General features: G+C 44.9%; 1 protein-coding gene and 1 non-coding gene across 2 annotated transcripts in view; one reads left to right on the top strand and one right to left on the bottom strand.

Moving 5' to 3' along the window:
- Nucleotides 1–4,830: 4,830 nt before the first annotated feature.
- LOC112448353 (U6 spliceosomal RNA) lies at nucleotides 4,831–4,937 on the bottom strand. Its single transcript, XR_003036725.1, has one exon. It is a non-coding gene; the product is annotated as a U6 spliceosomal RNA (small nuclear RNA).
- A 16,977-nt stretch (nucleotides 4,938–21,914) lies between these two features.
- Nucleotides 21,915–22,329, top strand: part of MRPS6 (mitochondrial ribosomal protein S6) — a 64,352-nt gene continuing 63,937 nt past the window's right edge. The window contains exon 1 of the mRNA NM_001040584.2: nucleotides 21,915–22,100. Within this exon, the coding sequence (NP_001035674.1) occupies nucleotides 22,056–22,100 (45 nt within the window). The 5' untranslated portion in view covers nucleotides 21,915–22,055. The remainder of the gene's footprint in view (nucleotides 22,101–22,329) is intronic.

Genomic DNA, 22,329 nt, shown 5'->3' with positions numbered 1-22,329 from the left:
ACAAATACTACACGATTTCACTTATATGGAGAATCTGAAAAAATAAACCAAATGAACAGACAGAACAAAACAGAAACAGTGTTATAGAGAATAAACAGATGGTTGCCAGAGGGGAGAGTGAGGGAGGAAAGAAATAAGTGAGGGAAATTAAGAGGTACAAACTTCCATTTGTGAAATAAATGAGTCACACATATAAAATGTACAATGTGGAGAATAATTATAATATCTTTGTAATTATGTAATATTTTTATATGCTGACAGATCATAACTAGACTTATGGTGATCTCTTTGAGATAGATAGAAATTTCAACTCATTATGTTGTATAACAGGAAATAGCATAGTTTTGTAGGTCAATTATACCTCAAAAACAAACAAACAAGCTCATAGACAAAAATATAGATTTGTGGTTACCAGGGGTGGCTGCTGGGGGAAGTTGAATTGGATGAAGGTAGCCAAAAGGCAGAAACTTCCAGTTATAAGATAAGTAAGTACTAGGCATGCTCATTTGCTAAGTCATGTCCAACTCTTTGAGATTCTGTGGACTGCAGTCCATCAGGGTCTTCTGCGATGGGATTTCCCCGGCAAGAATACTGGAATGGGTTGCCATTTCCTTCTCCAAAGTACAAGGAATCTAAGATAAATAAGTTCCAGGAATCTAAAAAAATCCAACAATTTGAATATTAATTAAAACAAGTAGGTATAGGTGATTCTCTGCGTATATTTATTTTATTTTTGGCTGTACTGGGGTTTTCGTTGCCGTAGGTGGGCTTTCCCCAGTTGTGGCGAGAGGGGGCTACTCTCTAGCTGTGATGTATGGGCTTCTCATTGCGGTGGTTTCTCTTGTTGCAGAGTACAGGCTCTAGGGTCCTCAGGCTTCAGTAGCTGAGGCACATGGGCACAGTAATTGTGGCTCACGGGCCCTAGAACACAGGCTCGATAGTTGTGGTGCACAGGGTTATTTGCTCTGTGGCACGTGGGAGCTTCCCAGATCAGGGCTTGAACCCATGTCTCCCGCACTGGCAGGCAGATTCTTGACCACTGAGCCACCAGGGAAGCCTGATCCTTGACACGTAAAAGCCTTCATCAGATGTTACAAAAATCTCGAGTGCCATGTTTATGAGCCTTTCGATAGGTTCTGTTATTTACAACCAAGAATGTCTTGAGGGAGATTCAGTTTCTCCCTAACCCCATTACATCATGTTTCCAGTTTGTCTGTGTCATAGTCTCACGGTCATATCTGTAAATTTCATTCTGCTTGTGCTACTCCTCCACGCACACATGGGCGCACAAGATGCCTATTGGGATGCTTGTCTAGGCTTCTCCTGGCTGCATACTGTTTCTCCCCACTCCAAATCCCCATAGCTACAGAGTTCAGAGGTATCTTAGCTGTCATAATGATGTGATTTGGTCCACCTTGGTCCAAGGTGACCACTAACCTAAGCAAGGTTAATAAGAGTGCCAGTTGAAAGAGAGCCTCAGACCCTCTCTAGGTGGCTAGAAGAATCATATGTAGGAACTGGGACTAGCTCTCGTCTACTCTTGGAGACTGGAGAGCAGGGGCAAAGGGTCCTTTTAGAGACAGAAGAATCAAGCTCATGGCAGAGAAACTGAAGCAAAGATAGATGGGGAGCATTTGGGTTCTAGTCTGTTCCTGAAGCCCAGTCAGCTGCACATAGCCTTGAGTCTTGGGAGACATCTGGTACACTAATAATAATTCATCTCTCCCTTCTGAACAAAACAGTCCGTTTCTATTATTTGTAACCAAAAAATGCTATATAATATGCCTGAAAATATACACTTCATACTAAGCAAACTCAAGGGTTTTGTTTTAAAAAGAAATGGCTACTTGGTTGTCTCAATGAGAGGAACTTTCCGGTGTGGATCTGACCTTAGGGTTATAAGTACTGGTCCAAGGTGGGTCCCCTGAGAAGTTCACAAAATTGCATTTACCTAAAACTCATTTATTAGAGTAACTCTGGCCTGATAATTCTTGCAGAATACCCAATGCTGAGTATAAGAAAGTTACAGTCAATTAACCACTTGTGACTTCTGACAGTTCAGTTTAGTTCAGTGGCTCAGTCATGTACAACTCTTTGCAACCCCATGGACTGCAGCATGCCAGGCCTCCCTGTCCATCACCAACTCCCAGAGCTTGCTCAAACTCATGTCCATTGAGTTGGTGATGCCATCCAACCCTCTCATCCTCTGTTGTCCCCTTCTCCTCCTGCCTTCAATCTGTCCCAGAATCAAGGTCTTTTCCAATGAGTCAGTTCTTCACTTGCAAAATGCCCAGAACTGGTGTAAGAAAGTTACAGTCAATTAACCACTTGTGACTTGTATAGCATCTCATTATACTTAATCTACTGGGAGATCCCCAAATTGCATTACATGGTCTGTAGTTAAAGCTGTTAGTTCACCATTCTCTCCCAGCAAAAACTACATTTCCCAGCCCCTCTTGAAGGCAAGGCAAGGCCATAAGACTAAGTTCTGACCCATTAAAAAAGGAGTGGACATGACAGGAGTAACTTTCAGAACATTCCTTAAAGGAATGTCCCTTTCTTCTTTTTCCCTTCTTTCTCCTGGAATTTGAACGTGGTTCTGGCAGCAGGTCCAGCCATGCTGGAACTCAAGATGAAAGTCATGTATTGTAAATAGAGATCAAAAATCTAGAAAGAGCTAGGGTCCCCAGACCTACTTACATTTAGACCTTTCCATGTGAGAGAAATAAACCATTTTCTTTAAGTCCCTATTATTTTGACTTATGTTTCAGTAGCTGAGCCGGTCCCTTAACTGTAACACAGTCTTTACATAGTTTTCTACAAAAGGAAGTGCAGCCAAAAGGAAAACTTTAAATTCGTGAAACACTCATTCAACAAAGATTTATTGAGTCACAGAGGTCTAAATGTGAATGTGAAGTACCCTTGGAAAAAGTGTGCAGGCTAGTGAAGCAATCCAGCTCATACGAAATGAGAAACGCCCAAAAGAACATGGACCATTTAGCCTAGGGAGGGAAAAGGTTAGGATAGGTTGGAGAGCTGTCATAAGACTTAGGAAGAACTCATGTGGAAAAGACAATAGCTCCATCTGCTCCATATGATCCCAGGTGGCTGAAGTAAGGCCAGTAAAGCATGTAGGGAAGTGAAGCGCTAAGATCCAAAGGTTTCCATGTCAGTTCTGGTTCTTGGCTTTAAGCAATAGAAACAGACTCTCATGTCTTAGGCAAAAACAAAACTTGCTAGAAGGGTATTTTGGGGGGAAATCACAGAATTAACCATATACCAGAGTACTGGCCTCCAATGGCTTAGCAGGTAAAGAATTTGCGTACAATGCAGGAGACACAGGAGATGAGGGTTCAATCCCTGGGTTGGGAAGATTCCCCTGCAGAAGGAAATGGTAGCCCACTCCAGTATTCTTACCTGGAAAATGCCAAGGACAGAGGAGCCTGGTGGCCTACAGTCCAAAGGGTGGTAAAGGGTTGGACATGACTGAGCAACTAAGCACACAGAGTACTGGCCAGGGATCAATAGTATCTGGAGTGCTGGTTAGCAGGAAGAATAGCCACAGCCATGGAGCAGACCAAGGTTTGACCAGAATGATGAATGACTTCTAACTGGTCCTCATGTCCCTGAGTCATTCATTCAGGAGTCAGAATCATGGGAGAGAGTCTTATGGTTGCACCTAGATCATCCATTCCCTGGCTGAAGGAAGGCAGGGTGGATTAGGGGAAAAATAAGGTCCCTGTTGACTCTCACGTGGAAGTCAGGCACCACCTCCAGGAGGAACCAAGATAACTATCAGACAAATTTCCAGGGCCACCCCTAATGATTCTTGAAAAGCCTGTGAATTTGTGACCCATGTCTTGTGATTGGGAAGAACTTGTCTGTTCAGGGAAGTTATCTCTGTTCTATATTCCTCACTAATGCTTGTATACTCTCTGCTGAATGATTCCAACCCTGAAAAATTCACTAGTTCACAAGTTCTTCTTCATGTTAAGATGAAATAAAGGCTGGGAGTTTAGACTGCCTGACACTCAAGACCCTCCAACTCTGGTTCTACTTTTGAACAGTTAAATTCTGTGATTCTTCTATAAAAGCGTTTCTTCCCATCCAACTTATTCACTCAATGTCACCATCCTCTGACCCCATCAAAACATCTTATGTTATTCTCTTTACTTCTCCTGTCTATCTAAATGTTACCCATTCTTCACATTCCAGCTCAGATCCCACATCCTACATGAAACATTCCTGAACCATCCCAGCTCAAAGTAACTCTTTGGAAATCGTTTGCCTGTATGCTTCACTAGGCATTCAATCATTCTCTTTTTAAATGTTTTCTATTTTTTAGAATTGATATTTATACTTTGTTAGATAATTTAACTTTAAACATACTTATATCCTCTCTATCTGGATTATAACTTCTTTTTTAAAAATTTAAATTTATTTATTTTAGTTAGAGGCTAACTACTTTACAATATTGTATTGGTTTTGCCATACATCAACATGAATCTGCCACGGGTGTACACGTGTTCCCAATCCTGAACCTGCCCCCCCCACCTCCCTCCCCATACCATCCCTCTGGGTCATCCCAGTGCACCAGCCCCAAGCATCCTGTATCATACATCGAACCTGGACTGGCGATTCATTTCTTATATGATATTATACATGTTTCAATGCCATTCTCCCAAATCATCCGTCCCCTTCCTCTCCCACAGAGTCCAAAAGACTGTTCTTTACATCTGTGTCTCTTTTGCTGTCTCGCATACAGGGTTATCGTTACCATCTTTCTAAATTCCATATATATGCGTTAGTATACTGTATTGGTGTTTTTCTAAAAATATGGAACGCTTCACGAATTTGTGTGTCATCCTTGCGCAGGGGCCATGCTAATCTTCTCTGTATCGTTCCAGTTTTAGTATATGTGCTGCTGAAGTGAGCACTGGATTATAACTTCCTGAAGACATGAACTATTTCTTATCCAACTTTGTATCTCCTGTAGAACTTAACAAAATTCTTTCCACATGGACTTTTTCCTTCCTTAATTTATATGAATACCAGAGGTGAATATGGTCTTGACTCCTTATCCAGGAATTTGGGGAAGAGGAAGCAGAAGATGAGGGAAGAGGTAAGTCAGGCAATGACTTACAATTACTTCTTAGGCTATAATAATGTTGTGAGTGATTTATGCTTTACAGCTTTTTTGAGTTATAATTGATATGCAAAACTGCACATATTTGTTAAGTTTTGACATATGTATACATCCATGAAACCATTGCCCTAATCAAGATAATAAATATATCTATCTCCTCCCAAAAGTTTCCTTATGCCCCTTCATAGACTCTTTCATTCACTTCTACTTCAAGCCTTCAAGCAACTGATGATTTGTTTTCTGTCACTATGGTTTGAATTTCCTACAATTTTATATAAACAGAATCATTCAGTATGTACTCTTTTTGTCTGGTTTCTTTCACTCCACATAATGAGAGTCACCCATGTTGTTGAACAGATCAATAGCTCACTCTTATTCTTTTTATTGCTGAGTAGTATTCCATCGCATGAGCATACCACAATTTATTTGTCTATTGAGGTCATCTGAGTTGTTTAGTTGTTTCAAGTTTTTGGCTATTACAAGTTAAGCTGCTATGAACATTTATACAGGTCTTTTCATGTGGACACATGTTTTCATTCATCTTAGGTATTTACACCTAAGGTATTTACACTGCGTATTTACACCCAATAGTAGAATGCCTGGGCCTTAGGCTAGGTCTATATGTAACATTTTAAGGAATTACCAAAATGATTGCACCATTTTCATTCCCATCAGCAATGCAGGAGAATTGTGGTTGCTCCTTCTCCTCACCAATAGTTGCTTTAAAAAACAAACTCAGGCCATTGTAGTGAGTGGTAGCTCACTGTGGTTTCAATTAGCATTTTCCTAATGACTAATGAAGAACATCTTTTCACGAGCTCATTCATCATCTTCTTTGACAAAGCGTTTGTTCATATCTTTTGTCCATTTTTAAAACTGAGTTGTTTTCTTACTGTTGTGTTTCAAGTTTCTCTGTAGATTCTGGACGCAATTTTTTATCATACACATGACTTGGAAATATTTTCTCATGGTCCCTGGCTTGCTTTTTAACTATGTCTATTCAAGTTGTAGGAGGTTTAAATATCGATAAAGTCCAGTTTATTACTATTCTCTTTTATGAGTTGTGCTTTTGGTATTGCAACTGAGAAATCTTTAACTCAGGGTCACAAAGATTTTCTTCTTCTGAAAGTTTTATAGCTTTAAGTTTTACCTAAATAGGTTTATGATAAATTTTTTTAGTTAATTTTTGCCTATGGTGTGAGGTACTGATTGAGGTTCATTTTTTCAAATAAAAACATTAAGTTTCTCCAGAATCATCTGTTGAAAAGATGATCCTTTCTCCACTGGATTGCCTTTGCAAGCATGTTGAAAATCAGTTAACCATATGTGTGTGGGTCTGTTTATGAACTCTATTCTGCTCCGATGGTTGTTGTGTCTATCTTTACACCAATATGTCACTGCATGATTTATATTCCTATAATGTTTTAGATAAAGTGCTTTCACCCATAGATAATAGGGTTGTGTTCATGATGTGGACTCTGGAGCCAAATTACTTATGGGCACATCCTGGCTCCAGCACTACTGGCTATATGGTGCCTGCGTGCTAAGTTGCTTCAGTCATGTCCAACTCTTTGTGACCCTATGGACTGTAGCTTACCAGTCTCTTTTGTCCATGGGATTCTCCAGGCAAGAATGCTGGAGTAAGTTGCCGTGCCCTCTCCAGGGGGTCTTTCTTCAGGGATCAAACCCACATCTCCTGCAGCTCCTGGATTGCAGGCAGATTCTTTACTGCTGAGCCAACAGGCAAGCCCACTGGCTATATTATTTTGAAAAGTGAAAATCACTCAGTCGTGTCTGACTCTGCAACCGCATGGACTGTACAGTCCATGGAATTCTCCAGGCCAGAATACTGGAGTGGGTAGCCTTTCCCTTATCCAGATATTACTTTAGGCAAATTCTTTAATATCTCTGTGCCTCAGTTTACTCATCTATAAATGGGGATGATGACAGTATCCACTCATCAGATTGCTGTGATCATTGTGTTGGTCCAAAAAAGGTAGATAGAGCAACATTCAATGAAAGTTTTCTCTTATATAACTTCCTGTATAAAACAAAAATAGGAGCTAGTTAGGTATTATTGTTCCTTTTTAAATTTTTTTTAATTTTTAATTTTTTTTTATTGTTCCTTTTAACAGATAAAGAACTTAAGATGAAAAGAGGTATTATCAGTATTGGCCATGCCACACAGAAAAAACTACACTTAAGTCTTCTGATACAGAACCTAGCGTCTTTTCTACTCCATCTCTGAGACTATAATGGAGGCCTCAGTCTTTCTATAACCTCATCTCTGAAGTCATGTTCTGTCACTTCTGCTGTATTCACTACTCTAGAAGCTAGTCTTTAAATCTGGCTCACACTCAAGGACAGGGAATTATCTAAAGTATAACGCCAGTAGGTGGGGACCACAGGAGCCAGCTGAGAGGCCACTGATGACTGGCCCCTTCCCCTTTCTAGGATTCTCACAAGTCTGATAGGTGGGGTTGTGCTCAGAGGATTTTGAACTGTGGAATGAGAGGTCAGAGCATTCCCGAGCCAATGACCTAGGAGGAGACTTTGCTTTCTCCTCCTGAAAAGAAAATCTTAGCTCCTTCGTTCACTGCTGCACATTGGCCACACCTTTTAATTAAGGAAGTACAGTTTCGGACTACACCCATGGAAATAAAAGAGGTATCCAGGTTGGGCCGAGCAATTTTCTTCTGCCCTCAGATGACAGTAGAAACATGTTCACGTAAGAGATTTCTTGGAGGAAATGCCTATCAAGGACAGACCTATGAAGGAGGGAACCAGAGAAGGTGGGAGAGCTTTCAGATTGCATTACAGTACATCTGTGCAAGGTGGGGGAGAGGAGGTGGGGACAGAGAGCGTTGTGCTGCAGTGCAATTCCAAGAAAGGACGTGCCAGCTCACTGGGAAGTCCTTGAGCCCGCGTCATCCATCAGAGGAGTCCTGGGGGTAATAGAACTGAGCCTGGAATGGTACCCTCACTGTGCTCAGTCCTTGGCTGGGAGCAGTCTGAGGGACGTGTGGTCTTAGCACGAGTGGAGCAGGGGGTCCCAGGGGCCAGCAGCTAGGGATCTGAGCCGCATCTTTTCACATCTGTCATGCATATGCCATAGGGTCGGATTCGTGTGGCCATGAGGTGAGCACAGGTGCTAAAGGAGCACAAAGGCATCTAATCCAGACTTTCAGGATGAGGGCAAAACTTTCTGCAGTGCTTCCCTGGTGGCTCAGACTGTAAAGCATTTGCCTGCAATGTGGGAGGCCTGAGTTCAATCCCTGGGTTGGAAGACCCCCTGGAGAAGGAAATGGCAACCCACTCCAGTACCTTTGCCTGGAAAATCCCATGGACGGGGGAGCCTCGTAGGCTACAGTCCATGGAGTAGCAAAGAGTCGGACACGACTGAGTGACTTCACTTTCCTTTCCTTTTCTGCAGTGCAGTGGTCAAAACTGACACAGGAGCAGAGAAGATGAATTAGCGAAACCACACATGCTGCTAATGCAGGTGCATACTGGTACCACCGCTTGGGAAAACCACTGGCGGTATGTAGGAAGCTGAAGTAGTTGCATGGCCTGGGTGGTAGCGCTCTACTCCTGGGGATGGCAATTAGAGGAAATTTTTGCCCATGCACATGGATGCTCTGGTCTGTGTGTACAAAAATGTGCCCAGCAGTATCACTGGTACTCAGCACCCACAAAGGAAACAGTCCATGTCCATCAGCAGAACAGAAGACTTGTGGTCCAATCGAATAGTATCAGCAAGGAAAGGAAGTGAATTTATGGCTACACTCAATAACTTGGATCACGAACACAATGTTGGGGGGTGGAAATCAAGTCACGAATGCAACATTTTAAAAGGACGCAGAAATAAGATACTGCTTAGGGAATATATGCATAGATGGTAAGACCATAAAGAAACACAAGGAGGGACTTCCCTAGTGGTCCAGTGATTAAGAATCTGTCTTGCAGTGCTGGGCACCTGGGTTTGATCCCTGGTCCGGTAACCAAGATCCCACATGCCTCAAAGTAACTAAGCCTGAGCCCTGTAACTAAGATCTGTGGTAATAAAATAAATAAATATCAAAAACAAAAAACAAAAAAAAGAAAAGAAAAGCAGGGAAAGTGGGGGCAAGTTGGGGCTGTTTCTGGAGAGGCACAGAAGAGGATTCTGGGATGGGGGAATCCAGGATGCTTGTCTTGAATAATTTTTCCCTAAATTCTTCATATGTGCTTCATGCAATCTCTGTCTGTATAACTCATAGTTTTTTCTTTTTTTTCAAAAAGGAAGGAGGATAGGAGTAGGCTACGTGGAGGAAGTGGAGTGTGTTCCAAGCAGAGGGCAAAGGACAGGAGGGGAGGTGCGTGCAGGGGTTAGGGACTTGCAAATCCAGTGGGGTGACGAGGTGAGGAGTGGCAGGTGACGGAGGTTCATGGAGGACCCCGCACAAGGAGGAGTTTGAACCGGAGGGCAATAGGGAGCCACTGCAGTATTTAAGCTGTGGAGAAACGGAATGAGATCTATTTCCAGAAAGATCCTTCGGCCCTGGCATGAGGATGTGCCTCAGAGATCCAGGTGAGTGGGGATGAGCTGGGGAAGGGAGGAGGGTGCCTGGTCCTCGCTGTAGTCAGGGGCTGGTCTTCTTCACCATCAGGCCAACTGCTCTGCTCTGCTGCATCCAGGGACTTGTCATTTCTTAATCACAGAATCATTTGTAACTGGAGGAGAGTCCCTACCTGGCTACTCTCCAACATCAATCAGGAATATTACTGATGGAGGTGAACTGTAATTCTGGGTCCCAAGGGCCCTCTCATTTACATGCTGGACATTTTGGTGGAGAGGGGTAAAGAAAAACAAGTGAAAGGATTTGTAAGTAACTAATTATCCCAAAAGTTCACCCTTTGTAGGAATCATTTAATAACAGCGCTGTATGTAACGATTCTTTATTGCTAAAAAGACTTGTTCCATCCGCAATAATATTATAGATGAGTGTTTAGTTAACATGGGGAATTTTTTTTTAGTGATTACATATTTGATTTTAAGGTCAGTTGTGGACTTCTTTATTCAATGTTCTCCTAAGACCTCAGTAAACCTAGGCTGAAAGTTCAAGCTGATGTAATGTGGGAGGAACCACCCAATGGCTCCCAATTATCCTGTAATCTTAATTGCGTGTGAGGAAAATTATTTTCCTTCTGGCAGCATAAATAGTTGCTATTGTTGCCATTGTATTTATTTTTTAAAATATGGCCAATTTGATGAAATTAACAATATTTCTTTATTATAATCTATCTGCCCATGTCCATTTTCCTATCTTAAAAATGTTTTCTTATCTTGGGTTTGTTCAAATCAGGATTCAGGAAAGTTCCACAGGTTGTATTTTGTTGGCATGTTTCTTATGTGTCTTTTTATCTGTAACAGCGGTCAGCAAACATTCTGTTAAAGGTTAGATACTTAATATTCTAGGCTTTGTGGCCTGTAAAATTGTTGAGAACTAAACTTTGCAGTTATAGCATGAAAGCAGCCCCTTGAAAATGTGTGAAAAAGTCACCTAGCTGTATTCTTGTAATAAAACCTTATTTACACAGACGGCAGAACAGATTTGGCCCACTGCTTAGGGTTTGCAAACCAACCCCTGGTTTACAGTTCTGTAAGGAAAGAGGTTGGGCTTCCCAGGTGGCGCTAGAGGTAAAGAACCCACCTGCCAATGCAGGAGACATAAGAGACAGCAGAGTTTGATCCCTGAGTGGGGAAGATCCCCTGGAGGAGAGCAAGGCAACCTACTCCAGTATTCTTGCCTGGAGAATCCCATGGACAGTGGAGCCTGATGGGCTATGGTCCATAGGGTCGCAAAGAGTTGGACATGACTAAAAAGACAGCACAGTGCAGCAGCACAAGGAAGGAGGTTTACCTGTAGAAGCTAATAATATGCTACGATTTTATAAGGCTCAGACGGTAAAGAATCTGCCTGCAATGCGGGAGACCTGGGTTGGATCCTTGGGTCGGAAAGTTTCCCTGGAGGAGGGCACGGCAACCCACTCCAGTATTTGGTAGCTCAGCCGGTAAAGAATCTGCCTGCAATGCAGGAGACCCTGGTTCAATCCCTCGGTCAGGAAGATCCCCTGGAGAAGGGATAGTCTACCTAGTCCAGTATTCTTGGGCTTCCCTGGTGGCTTGGGTGGTAAAGAATCTGCCTGCAACGCAGGAGACCTGGGTTCATCCGTGGGTTGGGAAGATCCCCTGGAGAAGGGAATGTCTACCCATCCCAGTATTCTGGCCTGGAGAATCCCACGGACAGAGGAGCTGGCAGGCTACAGTCCATGGGGTCCTAAAGAGTTGGACACAACTGAGCAGTTTTCACTTTCAAAGAAAATAACTTCAAGCATTATAAAGTTAATGAATTTCTTTTGGAGACTCTCAAAAAATATGGGCAATCTGAAAAAATAGATACTATCTAATAGGAAAACATTCTATCTAGATTTGATACATTCTAAAGTACAGAATCTTCCTCATAGCAGCTTTTGAGGAAGCTGGCTACTTACTAAATACCTTCTCCAGTAAAAATAATCATTTACCTTCTGAATATCTTCTCTGTTGGAATCCCCTCTGCCTCCTACACCCTCTCAGCTGGCTGTCCTCTTCTTCCTTTATACAAGGATGGTCAACAAAGTTCAGAACAAGGGCATAGATCTGTTTTGCCAAGGCAAACTTGACCTTGCGTCAGCAGGGGGCTGCATAGCTATTACTTATAATCCAGTGCCTATGTGCTTTGCTTTTTTTACTAAATGTCTCTTCAGTCCTGTCTGATGATAATGGGGACATTCTCGCCAGTGTCCATCAACAGAGCCCAAGTAACACAGGGGGCGATGCTCCTCCCAGAGGGCTAGACTTTGAGATGGTGCTTATATGTTGACTTTCTTACCACGGGAAGTGCTGACCCATGGTGTCACAACATCCACCTTTCGACATCCCTCGGGTGGCCAGGTCATTTTGGGGGTGCTTCTTGAGCAGGCTTCAGGACTATCGTCTTCCTTCCTTTGGTTAAAGTTCTCTGAAAGGGGAGATTATTTTGAGCAGTAAAAGACATCACCTGGGCTCTACAGAAGATTATACACTTGCTATGAAGATTTATGAAGATAAAACAACCAGAGGAAAAAACACCAACATGCTGAGTTGTAATATAAGCGTGATGAATTAGGAGCTGAGGAAACATCACCCGGGAGTATGACCAAAACAAGGGGAAGCCTTTGAATGTTTTCGCTATTCTTGACCTTTGCCTTTCTAGCTGCCCCTCAAATATCCTGTAAGTCTCCCAATCTGACAGGTTCCATCCCTCACACTCCTGCCTTCAACCTCCACGAGCCCGGTTCACGGTGACCTCTGAGTGTGTTCCTGCTTGCACACCTGCTCCCTTTGAATCCATTTAGCCCCAATTACCTCCAGCTTAGAAACTCCCCCATGCTGAGCAGGCCTACCCTTGAATGACTGCCCCCCTAGTTTATTTTTCTGGGTGCTCTCACCTCACCCTGGAAGCCTGGCCCCTCCAAGACCTCTGCAGATGCTGTCTGATCCATCTGCAACCTTCTCCAGCTCATGGCCTTTGTTCATTTTACTATTATAAATCTAAAATCCTCCTATATGTGTTCTTTTGGACTTTGCACTTGTGGAGAAAGAACACAAAGCTGTTTAATACCTCCCACATTATTGACGTTTAACATTAAGAACACTTAAAGGCCTCCAATAGGCAGTTGAGGATATTTCACGATAAAGTTAGAAGAAAAGCTAACTGCTTCAGTAAGTGGAGATACAGGAAGTATTGTCTCTTTACAGTCATAAAATTAAAAAATACATTAAGTATTTGTTTCCTAAAAAAAAAAAAAGATACTGTGCTAAGGAGAATGTCTCCCACAAACATCCCATAATTTATGTGCAGGAGAGGGTGGGCAAAGGTGAAAATAAGAGAACATTCCATTTGCTGCTGCTTCTTAGTCGCTTCAGTCGTGTCCGGCTCTGTGTGACCCCATGGACTGCAGCCCACCAGGCTCCTCCGTCCATGGGATTTTCCAGGCAAGAGTACTGGAGTGGGGTGCCATTGCCTTCTCCGACATTTCATTTAGGCAAACTTTTGCTTCATCTTTTTATTTTTCTTTGTAAGTGAAGCCCAGAGTTGAGCTGCCCCTCTTCCAAAAAAATTAAAAAAAACAACCCTTATTTTTTCAAAATTAAAAAATAACTTGAAATTGGTGGATCAAAAGGGAGGAAAATGTTTAGGGAACTGCCTAATGCCTACCTAATAATGTATGTTGCCCACAGGGTTTCATTCCGCAAGGCACACAACCAATAGGACAAGCAAGTTGATGGGGTGAGAGAGAGGTAAAGATTAGTCTAGATATTTCCGGGAGGCTTGCTGAGAAGACAGACAACCGCAGGCAAATCAACACGGCTGACAGGATCTAAACGTGGGGGCAAGGGTGTCGGGAGTGGGGGACAGGAAACATCACTGGTTCACGGGGCTTCCCGGGTACTTACACGGTAAAGAATCTGCCTGCAATGCAAGAGACTTGGGTTTGATCCCTAAGTCAGGAACATCCCCCTGGAGAAGGGAATGGCAACCCACTCCAGTATCCTTGCTGGGAGATTCCATGGACAGAGGAGCCTGGTGGGCTATGGTCCACGGGTCACAAAGAGTCGGACACGATTGAGTGACTAACACTTTTTTTTTTTTTTTCACTGGCTCACTGGTAAAACATTTAGGAACAAGATACATTTGAAATGTTGTGACTTGGGTATGAGCCACTGTTTGAGGAACAAAGGTGGTACTGAGCAGCCAGGCAGAGATACAGGATTTTACAGGGCCACAGTCTGGCTCTGAGCAATTAGCGAAGAAAACAGCCCCAGGTCTCAGTGAGGAGGGATTTGGGAGACAGAGCTTGAATTGGCCAGAAATGGTGGCTCCCTTTTTCACCACGGAGAAGCTGATAGGCTGATGAGAGCCATGACTGACAGCTTTAAATATGACTTGGTGACACCATGGGATTTTTTTTCTCCATTGATTGGAAACATTCACATTTCTTCACTTTCTAAGGGCTGTAGTTAGAAACTCAGGTCTAGTTTTGAGGTATCTTTGAGAATTAATGATCTTGTGTGAACTCAAGGTCAAGTGTCCTTATACAGGAATATAAAATAAGAAGGCAGAGGTGATTACACTGGCCTAGGGCATGCACTGAAGTTCCTTTTTGGAAAAGGATCAGATTTTGACACCTGGGCTTCTCTTTGGCTGCACCAGGTGTTGGTTGTGGCACGTGGGGTCTTTAGCTGTGACGTGGGATCTAGCTTTGTGACAAGGGGTCGAACCTGCATCCCCTGCACTGAGAGGACAGAGTAGCCACTGACCACCAGGGAACTCTCTTGACTTCCCTTCTTATTTTTTCTTTTCTAATAATGTAATGTAGTGTGTGTGCTCAGTTGTATCTCACTCCTTGTGACTCTGTGGACTGTAGCCCACCAGGCTCCTCTGTCCATGGGACTCTCCAGACAAGAATACTGGAGTGGGTTGTCATTTCCTTCTCCAGGGGATCTTCCCAACTTAGGGATCAAACCTGAGTCTTTTACATCTCCTGCATTGGCAGGTGGATTCTTTACCACTGCACCACTTATTCCCTATCACAAAAACTTAGTTGAAAATGAATTACAATTTCTGGCTAATCGAATCTTAAACATATACCATATAAAACGTTTCAATCCAGTTCAGTTCAGTCGCTCAGTCGTGTCTGACTCTTTGTGACCCCATGAATCGCAGCACGCCAGGCCTCCCTGTCCATCACCAACTCCTGGAGTTCACCCAAACCCATGTCCATCGAGTCGGTGATGCCATCCAGCCATCTCATCCTCTGTCATCCCCTTCTCCTCCTGCCCCCAATCCCTTCCAGCATCAGAGTCTTTTCCAATGAGTCAACTCTTCGAATGAGGTGGCCAAAGTACTGGAGTTTCAGCTTTAGCATCAGTCCTTCCAATGAACACCCAGGGCTGATCTCTTTAGAATGGACTGGTTGGATCTCCTTGCAGTCCAAGGGGCTCTCAAGAGTCTTCTCCAACACCACAGTTCAAAAGCATCAATTCTTTGGCACTCAGCTTTCTTCACAGTCCAACTCTCATATCCATACATGACCACTGGGAAAATCATAGCCTTGACTAGATGGACCTTTGTTGGCAAAGTAATGTCTCTGCTTTTGAATATGCTATCTAGGTTGGTCATAACTTTCCTTCCGAGGAGTAAGCATATTTTAATTTCATGGCTGCAGTCACCATCTGCAGTGATTTTGGAGCCCGAAAAAATAAAGTCTGACACTGTTTCCACTGTTTCCCCATCTATTTCCCATGAAGTGATGGGACCGGATGCCATGATCTTCGTTTTCTGAATGTTGAGCTTTAAGCCAACTTTTTCACTCTCCTCTTTCACTTTCATCAGGAGGCTTTTTAGTTCCTCTTCACTTTCTGCCATAAGGGTGGTGTCATCTGCGTATCTGAGGTTATTGATACTTCTCCCGGCAATCTTGATTTCAGCTCGCACTTCTTCCAGTCCAGCGTTTCTCATGATGTACTCTGCATAGAAGTTAAAAAAGCAGTGTGACAATATACAGCCTTGACGTACTTCTTTTCCTATTTGGAAGCAATCTGTTGTTCCATGTCCAGTTCTAACTGTTGCTTTCTGACCTGTATACAGCTTTCTCAAGAGGCAGGTCAGGTGGTCTGGGATTCCCATCTCTTTCAGAATTTTCCACAGTTTATTGTGATCCACACAATCAAAGGCTTTGGCATAGTCAATAAAGCAGAAGTAGATGTTTTTCTGGAACTCTCTTGCTTTTTCAATGATCCAGCGGATGTTGGCAATTTGATCTCTGGTTCCTCTGCCTTTTCTAAAACCAGCTTGAACATCTGGAAGTTCACGGTTCACGTATTGCTGAAGTCTGGCTTGGAGAATTTTGAGGAAATTCTAAATTACAGAAAAAAAAAATTTTTTTCTTGTCAAACTGAAACTTTGTGTTCTTTGACTAATACCTTCTGGTTCCTCACTTCTCGCAGCTCCTGCCAATCACTTCCCATGTATGCTTCTGTGTGTTTCACTACCTTAGATATTTCATGTAAGTGGCATCGTATAGCATTTGTCTTTCTGTGTCTGGATTATTTCACTTGCATAATATCCTCCAGGTTCATCCATGGAGATCATTTTTGTACAGTTCTTCTGTGTATTCTTGCCATCTCTTCTTAATATCTTCTGCTTCTTTTAGGTCCATACCATTTCTGTCCTTTATTGAGCCCATCTTTGCAAACAAACAGCAAAGTTCCTCTTTTTCAAGGTTGAATAATATCCCATTTACCACATATTCTTTATCTACTCTTGGACTTTTTTTTAAAAAAGATTTATTTACTTATTTTATTTTTTGGCTGTGCTGGGTCTTTTTTGCTGCGATGGACTTTCTATAGTTGCGGTGAGCCAGGACTATTGTTTGTTGTGGTGCCTGGGCTTCTCACTATGGTGTCTTCTCTTGCTGGGGACCACAGGTTCCAGGCATTTGGGCTTCTGTAGTTCCAGAGTGGGCTCAGTAGCTGTGGTACCCAGGCTTAGTTGGTCTGCAGCATCTTCCTGGAGCCAGGATCGAACCCGTACCTCCTTCATTGGGAGCTGGATTCTTAACCACTGGACCACCAGGGAAGCCCCATTCTTCGACATTTTATTTCCTGTCTTCACTGTTGTAATCATGCTACAACAAACATGAGTGAGATATCTCTTTAACACTTTGATTTTAATTCTTTTAGATATAGAATCAGAAGAAGGATTCCAGGTCATATGGTACTTCTATTTTTTTTTTGCAGGTCATCCACACTATTTTCCATAGTGGCTGCACCAATTTACATTCTCACCAATAGTGTATAGGGTTCTCTTTTCTCCAGGCTCTTGCCATAACTGTGTTCTCTTGGCTTTTTGGTAACAGTCCTTTCAGCAGGTGTGAGGTAACATCTCATTGCGGCTTTGATTTGCATTTCCCAGATGGTAATCCCAAGGATCTTCCCAGACCAGGGATCAAACCTAGGTTCCCTGCATTGGCAGGTAGATTCTTAACCATGGGGCCACCATGGAAGTCCCCAAGAAATTGTTACCAAAGCCAATGTTAAGAAGCTTCTTCCATGTTTTCTTCTAGGAGCTTTATGGTTTCAAGTCTTCAATTCAGTCACTCAGTCATGTCTGACTCTTTGTGACCCCATGAATAGCAGCACACCAGGCCTCCCTGTCCATCACCAATTCCTGGAGTTCACCCAAACCCATGTCCATCGAGTCGGTGATGCCATCCAGCCATCTCATCCTCTGTCGTCCCCTTCTCCTCCTGCCCCCAATCCCTCCCAGCATCAGTCTTTTCCAATGAGTCAACTCTTCGCATGAGGTGGCCAAAGTACTGGATTTTCAGCTTTAGCATCATTCCTTTCAAAGAACACCCAGAACTGATCTCCTTTAGAATGGACTGGTTGGATCTCCTTGCAGTCCAAGGGACTCTCAAGAGTCTTCTCCAACACCACAGTTCAAATATATATATATATATTTAATTTGTTTTGAGTTGATTTGTGTGGGTGGTATGAAGCTCCCCTCGTGGCTCAGTGGTAAAGAATCTGCCTGCAATGCACGAGCCACAGGAGATGTGGGTTCGATCCCTGGGTCAGGAAGATCCTCTGGAGGAGGAAATGTCAACCCACTCCAGTATTCTTGCCTGGAGAATCCCATAGACAGAGGAGTCTGGCGGGCTGCAGTCCATAGGGTCCCAAAGAATTGGATACAGCTGAATTGACTTAGCACCCAGCACATGCGTGGGTTGTATAAGATAAGTCCATTTTTATTCTTTTGCAAGTGGACATGCAGTTTTTCCAGCACAATATACTGAAGAAACTATCCTTTTCCCATTATCTATTCCTGGATCCCTGTTAAGGTCATTGGTTGACCTTATACTTGTGGGTTTATTTCGGGTCACTCTATTCTGTTCCACTGGTATATGTGTCTGTTTCTATGCTAGTACTATTTTGCTTACTATAACTTTGTAATACAGTTTGAAATCAGGAAGTACCATGCCTCCAGCTTTGTTCTTCGTGCTCAAAATTGCTTTGGCTTTTCAGGGGTTTTTTTTTGTTTTGTTTTTTAAATTCCATATGAATTTTAGGATTGGTTTTTCAAAATTCTCTAAAATTATTATTGAGATTTTGATAAGACTTGCATTGAATCTGTAGATTGCTTTGGGTAGTACTGGCATCTTAACAATATTAATTCTTCCAACTCATGAACATGGATCTCTTTCCATTTATTTGTGTCTGCTTTAATTTTTCTCATTAGTGTTCTGTAGTTTTCAGTACATCGACATTTCACCTTTTTTGGTTAAGCTTATTTCTAAGTATCAGAGCAATTTTTAAAATTAATAAATGAATACTGCAGAAACATTTTGTAATTCTAAATGACTCTGTGTGTGTGTGTGTATTAGTCTCTCAGTTGTGTGTGACTCTTTGTGACTCCTTGGACTGTAGCCCACCGGGTTCCCCTGTCCATGGGATTTCCCAGGCAAGAATACTGGAGTGGGTAGCTATCCCCTTCTCCAGGACATCTTTCCAACTCAAGGACTGAACCTGGATTCCTTGCACTGCAGGCAGATTCTTTACCATCTGAGCTACCACGGGAAGCCCACTAACTGTCTACACATAGTACAAAATTCAAAAAGTCTTTTTTGGTGAATTAACACTTATAGTTATCATAGAAAGACACTCAATTTGCAGCAGCATTCTCTATGATTTTATTATTTTTTTTAAATGAACCCACCAGTATTCTGCTACTGTGCTTAAAAATTTTTTTGAAGGGTTGTAAAATGTATTAATGGGACTTTCCCAGTGGCTCAGCAGTAAAAGAATACGCCTGCAACGCAGGAGACACAGTAGTCTCAGGTTCGATCCTTGGGTGGGGAAGATCCCCTGGAGGAGAACATGGCAACCCACTCCAGTATTTCTTGCCTGGACAATCCCATGGACAGATGAGCCTGGCGAGCTACAGTCTATGAGGTTGCAAAGTGTCAGACACAGCGAAGCAACTGAGCACACAGCAGAAAATTTGCTAACAACCAAAAAAGAAGGAACAGTAAACAGCTACTGAATATATTTTCTTATTTACATGTTTCAACTGCAGTAAGCATGTTTTAACCAACATTTCAAGTAATCAAAGGAGTACAACTCTTTTTTCTCCTTCTCAGAAGAAGCCGATGAGCCCTCAGGCAGTCAGTCACCAGATTGGGAGAGTTGGGGGTGCTGACTGTTGAAATATTATGCAATCAGGCTAATTTCCTTATGCTACTTTTCAGGTTAGAGGGAGGGGGGAGGAAACCAGATTCTCAAGCAACCCTGGGCATTAGGGGAAATTATGGCGACTCTAGAGGAGATGCTAAAAGTTGAAGTCAGCTCATGGTATTGCCCTGGTCTTTGGCTTGGCGTATCTTTTGGGGGTCCACATTTTCTCATTTAAACTTGGACATGTGGTTCACATCAAGAGGGACAGCTGAGGTAGGAACCATCCTGGGAAACCTGTACCTAACTCACTTCTGAAGGTTCAGAAATTTCTTACTTCCTTCTTTTTATTTATTTACACTATCCTACTCTCTTTAACCAAAGGCGAAATACACTAACCAGGTAATTTGTACTACTGCCTCCAAGGTTTCTCCCTGAAAGGACAAGGTGATGGAGAGGTCAAAGAAAATGTCAAAATCCAGGTATCACAGAAGTGGTTGTATTCAAACCATCCTCACCTTTGGTGGTGGATGGGAGGTTGGGGATAAGAACCAATAAGGTGTCTGGATAAGATGGTAAATGGAGTCTCAATTTTGGTTTACACAGAGTACATGATAGACCTACTGCCAAACAGTATGAGCTCAGCCTCCATATAGTCAGTCTGGCTCCAAACTCGGTCCCTGTTCCTATCAGACCTGGGGCCGGTCTTGCGTGCCTGTTTCTAAATCCCTAAGGAGGGGTTACCATAATAGTTCTTGCCTCATAGAGCTGTTGGAGACTGATAAAGTGAAAGTGAAAAGTGAAAGTGAAGTCGCTCAGTCGTGCCCGACTCTTTGTGACCCCACGGATAGTAGCCTGCACCAATAAGACACATATAAAAGCCGCATTGTGGTGCCTGGCACATAGTAAGCGCTCAGTAAGCTTTCCTTATTATTAAAGCACTGAAATGTTGACAACATCTTGCCTATAGACCCTTTTAATGGGGCAAGCATGGGCAGGGGCGACAGTTGCAGGGGTATCAGGAGCGTAGCTTGAGAAAGATGCATTGAGTCCAACTCCTGCCTCAGTTGGTAGAGAATCCGCCTGCAATGCAGGAATCCGCCTGTGATGCAGGAGACCCCCGGTTCCCTTCCTGGTTTTATTCCTGGGTCTGGCAGATCCCCCGGGGAAGGAAATGGCAACCCACTCCAGTATCCTTGCCTGGAAAATCCCACGGACAGAGGAGCCTGGCGGGCTACAGTCCATGCGGTCACAAGAGTCGGACACGACTTAGCGACTAAACCACTACCACCACCACGTGCCAGGGCGAGCACAGCCAAGGCTGTTGGGCAGTGAGCTGTGTGCATGTTTGGGGGGTGGAGTGGCACTGCGTCCAGGGCACGCACGATCCCAGACGGTTACCAATGGCCTTCCAAGCTTTCAGCTTGGTTCTCTAAGTGAACGCCCAGTAAACATTCAAAGAATATCGGTTTGAGCCGGAGTATTAGCCTGTCCTTAGCAACAACACGTGGGTCAGGCTATGCGACACAACAACAAATGCCAGTGTGTGCCAGGCATCGTTCTCAGCGGCTTATGAGCATCAAGTCACTCGCAGGTTATCACGGCCCCTAGAAAGTAGGTGCCTTTCACATCCCCCTTTTATGCAGGAGCCGGCCCCAAGGTCAGGCAGCCCGCGAGGGATGGGGCGAATAGGGGAGTCCTCCCACCACTGCCGGCGCCGGGCGCCCACTTTTCCCGGCGAAGGGGTCCCGAGAAGCCGCCCCCGGGCAGCCACGCTGGAAAAGGAGAGCTTGTGGGCAAGGGCGCTTAGGGCAGCCCACCCTGGTAGCACCCCCTGCGGAGTCGGGGGTGGTGGTGTGTGGAGGGGGGCGCAAATCCAAGCCGTAGAACGTTCCAGAACCTGGGTGGGGCGGGGGGTGCGGGGAAGGAGAACCCCGTGTCCCGCAGACATTCCCGCGCGGAGAAGCGTGGCCGTGGACCAGGCCCCTCGCGCTCCGGAGTCGCGGAGTAGGGACGCGCGCGCGCGCGCGCGCACGGACCGCATCGCACCGCACCGCAGCGCACGCGCACACGGGGGGGCAGGATCGCCCGCCGCCCAGGACGCGACGGGAGGCCTGGAAAGTTCCAGCTGGTTCGAGAAGCGTACGTAGCCAGCGCAGGGTCTGAGGGAGGCTATCGGTGGCTGCCGGCGGCTGCCTGCGGCTTCCGGCCGGAGAGACCCGCGGCGCGTCTCCGCTCCGTCGCGCCGGCCCGGCCAGGGGCCTGGGGGCTGGGGCGGGGCGGGGAAGGGGCCCCTGTGGGGCCCGCGCGCCGCCGAGAGCCGGGCTTTTCGATGGGGGCGCGGCGCGGCCGCCTTAAGGAGGGGGCGTGGCTGGCGCCCGTGTGGGGGGTGTGGCCCGCCGAGGGGGCGTGGCAGCTCCGTCTGCGCAGCTGCCAGCGCCTTTAAGCCCGGGCTCGCGCGGCCAGAGCGTGCTGTCGCCGCCCGGGAGCCTTCCGGCCCAGTCAGTGGAGCCCGTCAGCTTCTCTGCGCGGGTCAGCCCACCCCCTTCCCACCCCTCCGGTGTCCCGGGAGCTGGCTCGGTGCGGAAGCCGCGCGCCATCCATTCGGGCATGCCCCGCTACGAGCTGGCTTTGATCTTGAAAGCCATGCAGCGGGTAAGTGACCTTCCTACCGCCCCCCCCCCCCACCATCTCACCTCTCCTCAGAGCCCGCCTTCCCCGCTAGGCCGCCGCCGCCGCCCCTTCCCTCAGTCCCCGCGCGGCCGGAGGTTGAGGAGGGAGGCGGGGGGACCGGGGCGGGGGGCGTTCTCGCTTGAGGGGGCGCTTGTGGAGGGAGGGAGGCCCCCGCCGGCCCGGCGAGGCCGCGTGCGCGCGGGAGGCGGGG

The sequence above is a fragment of the Bos taurus genome, chromosome 1 (genome assembly GCF_002263795.3).
Source record: "Bos taurus isolate L1 Dominette 01449 registration number 42190680 breed Hereford chromosome 1, ARS-UCD2.0, whole genome shotgun sequence".
NCBI lineage: Eukaryota > Metazoa > Chordata > Mammalia > Artiodactyla > Bovidae > Bos > Bos taurus.
This window is presented reverse-complemented; position numbering and strand designations above follow the sequence as displayed.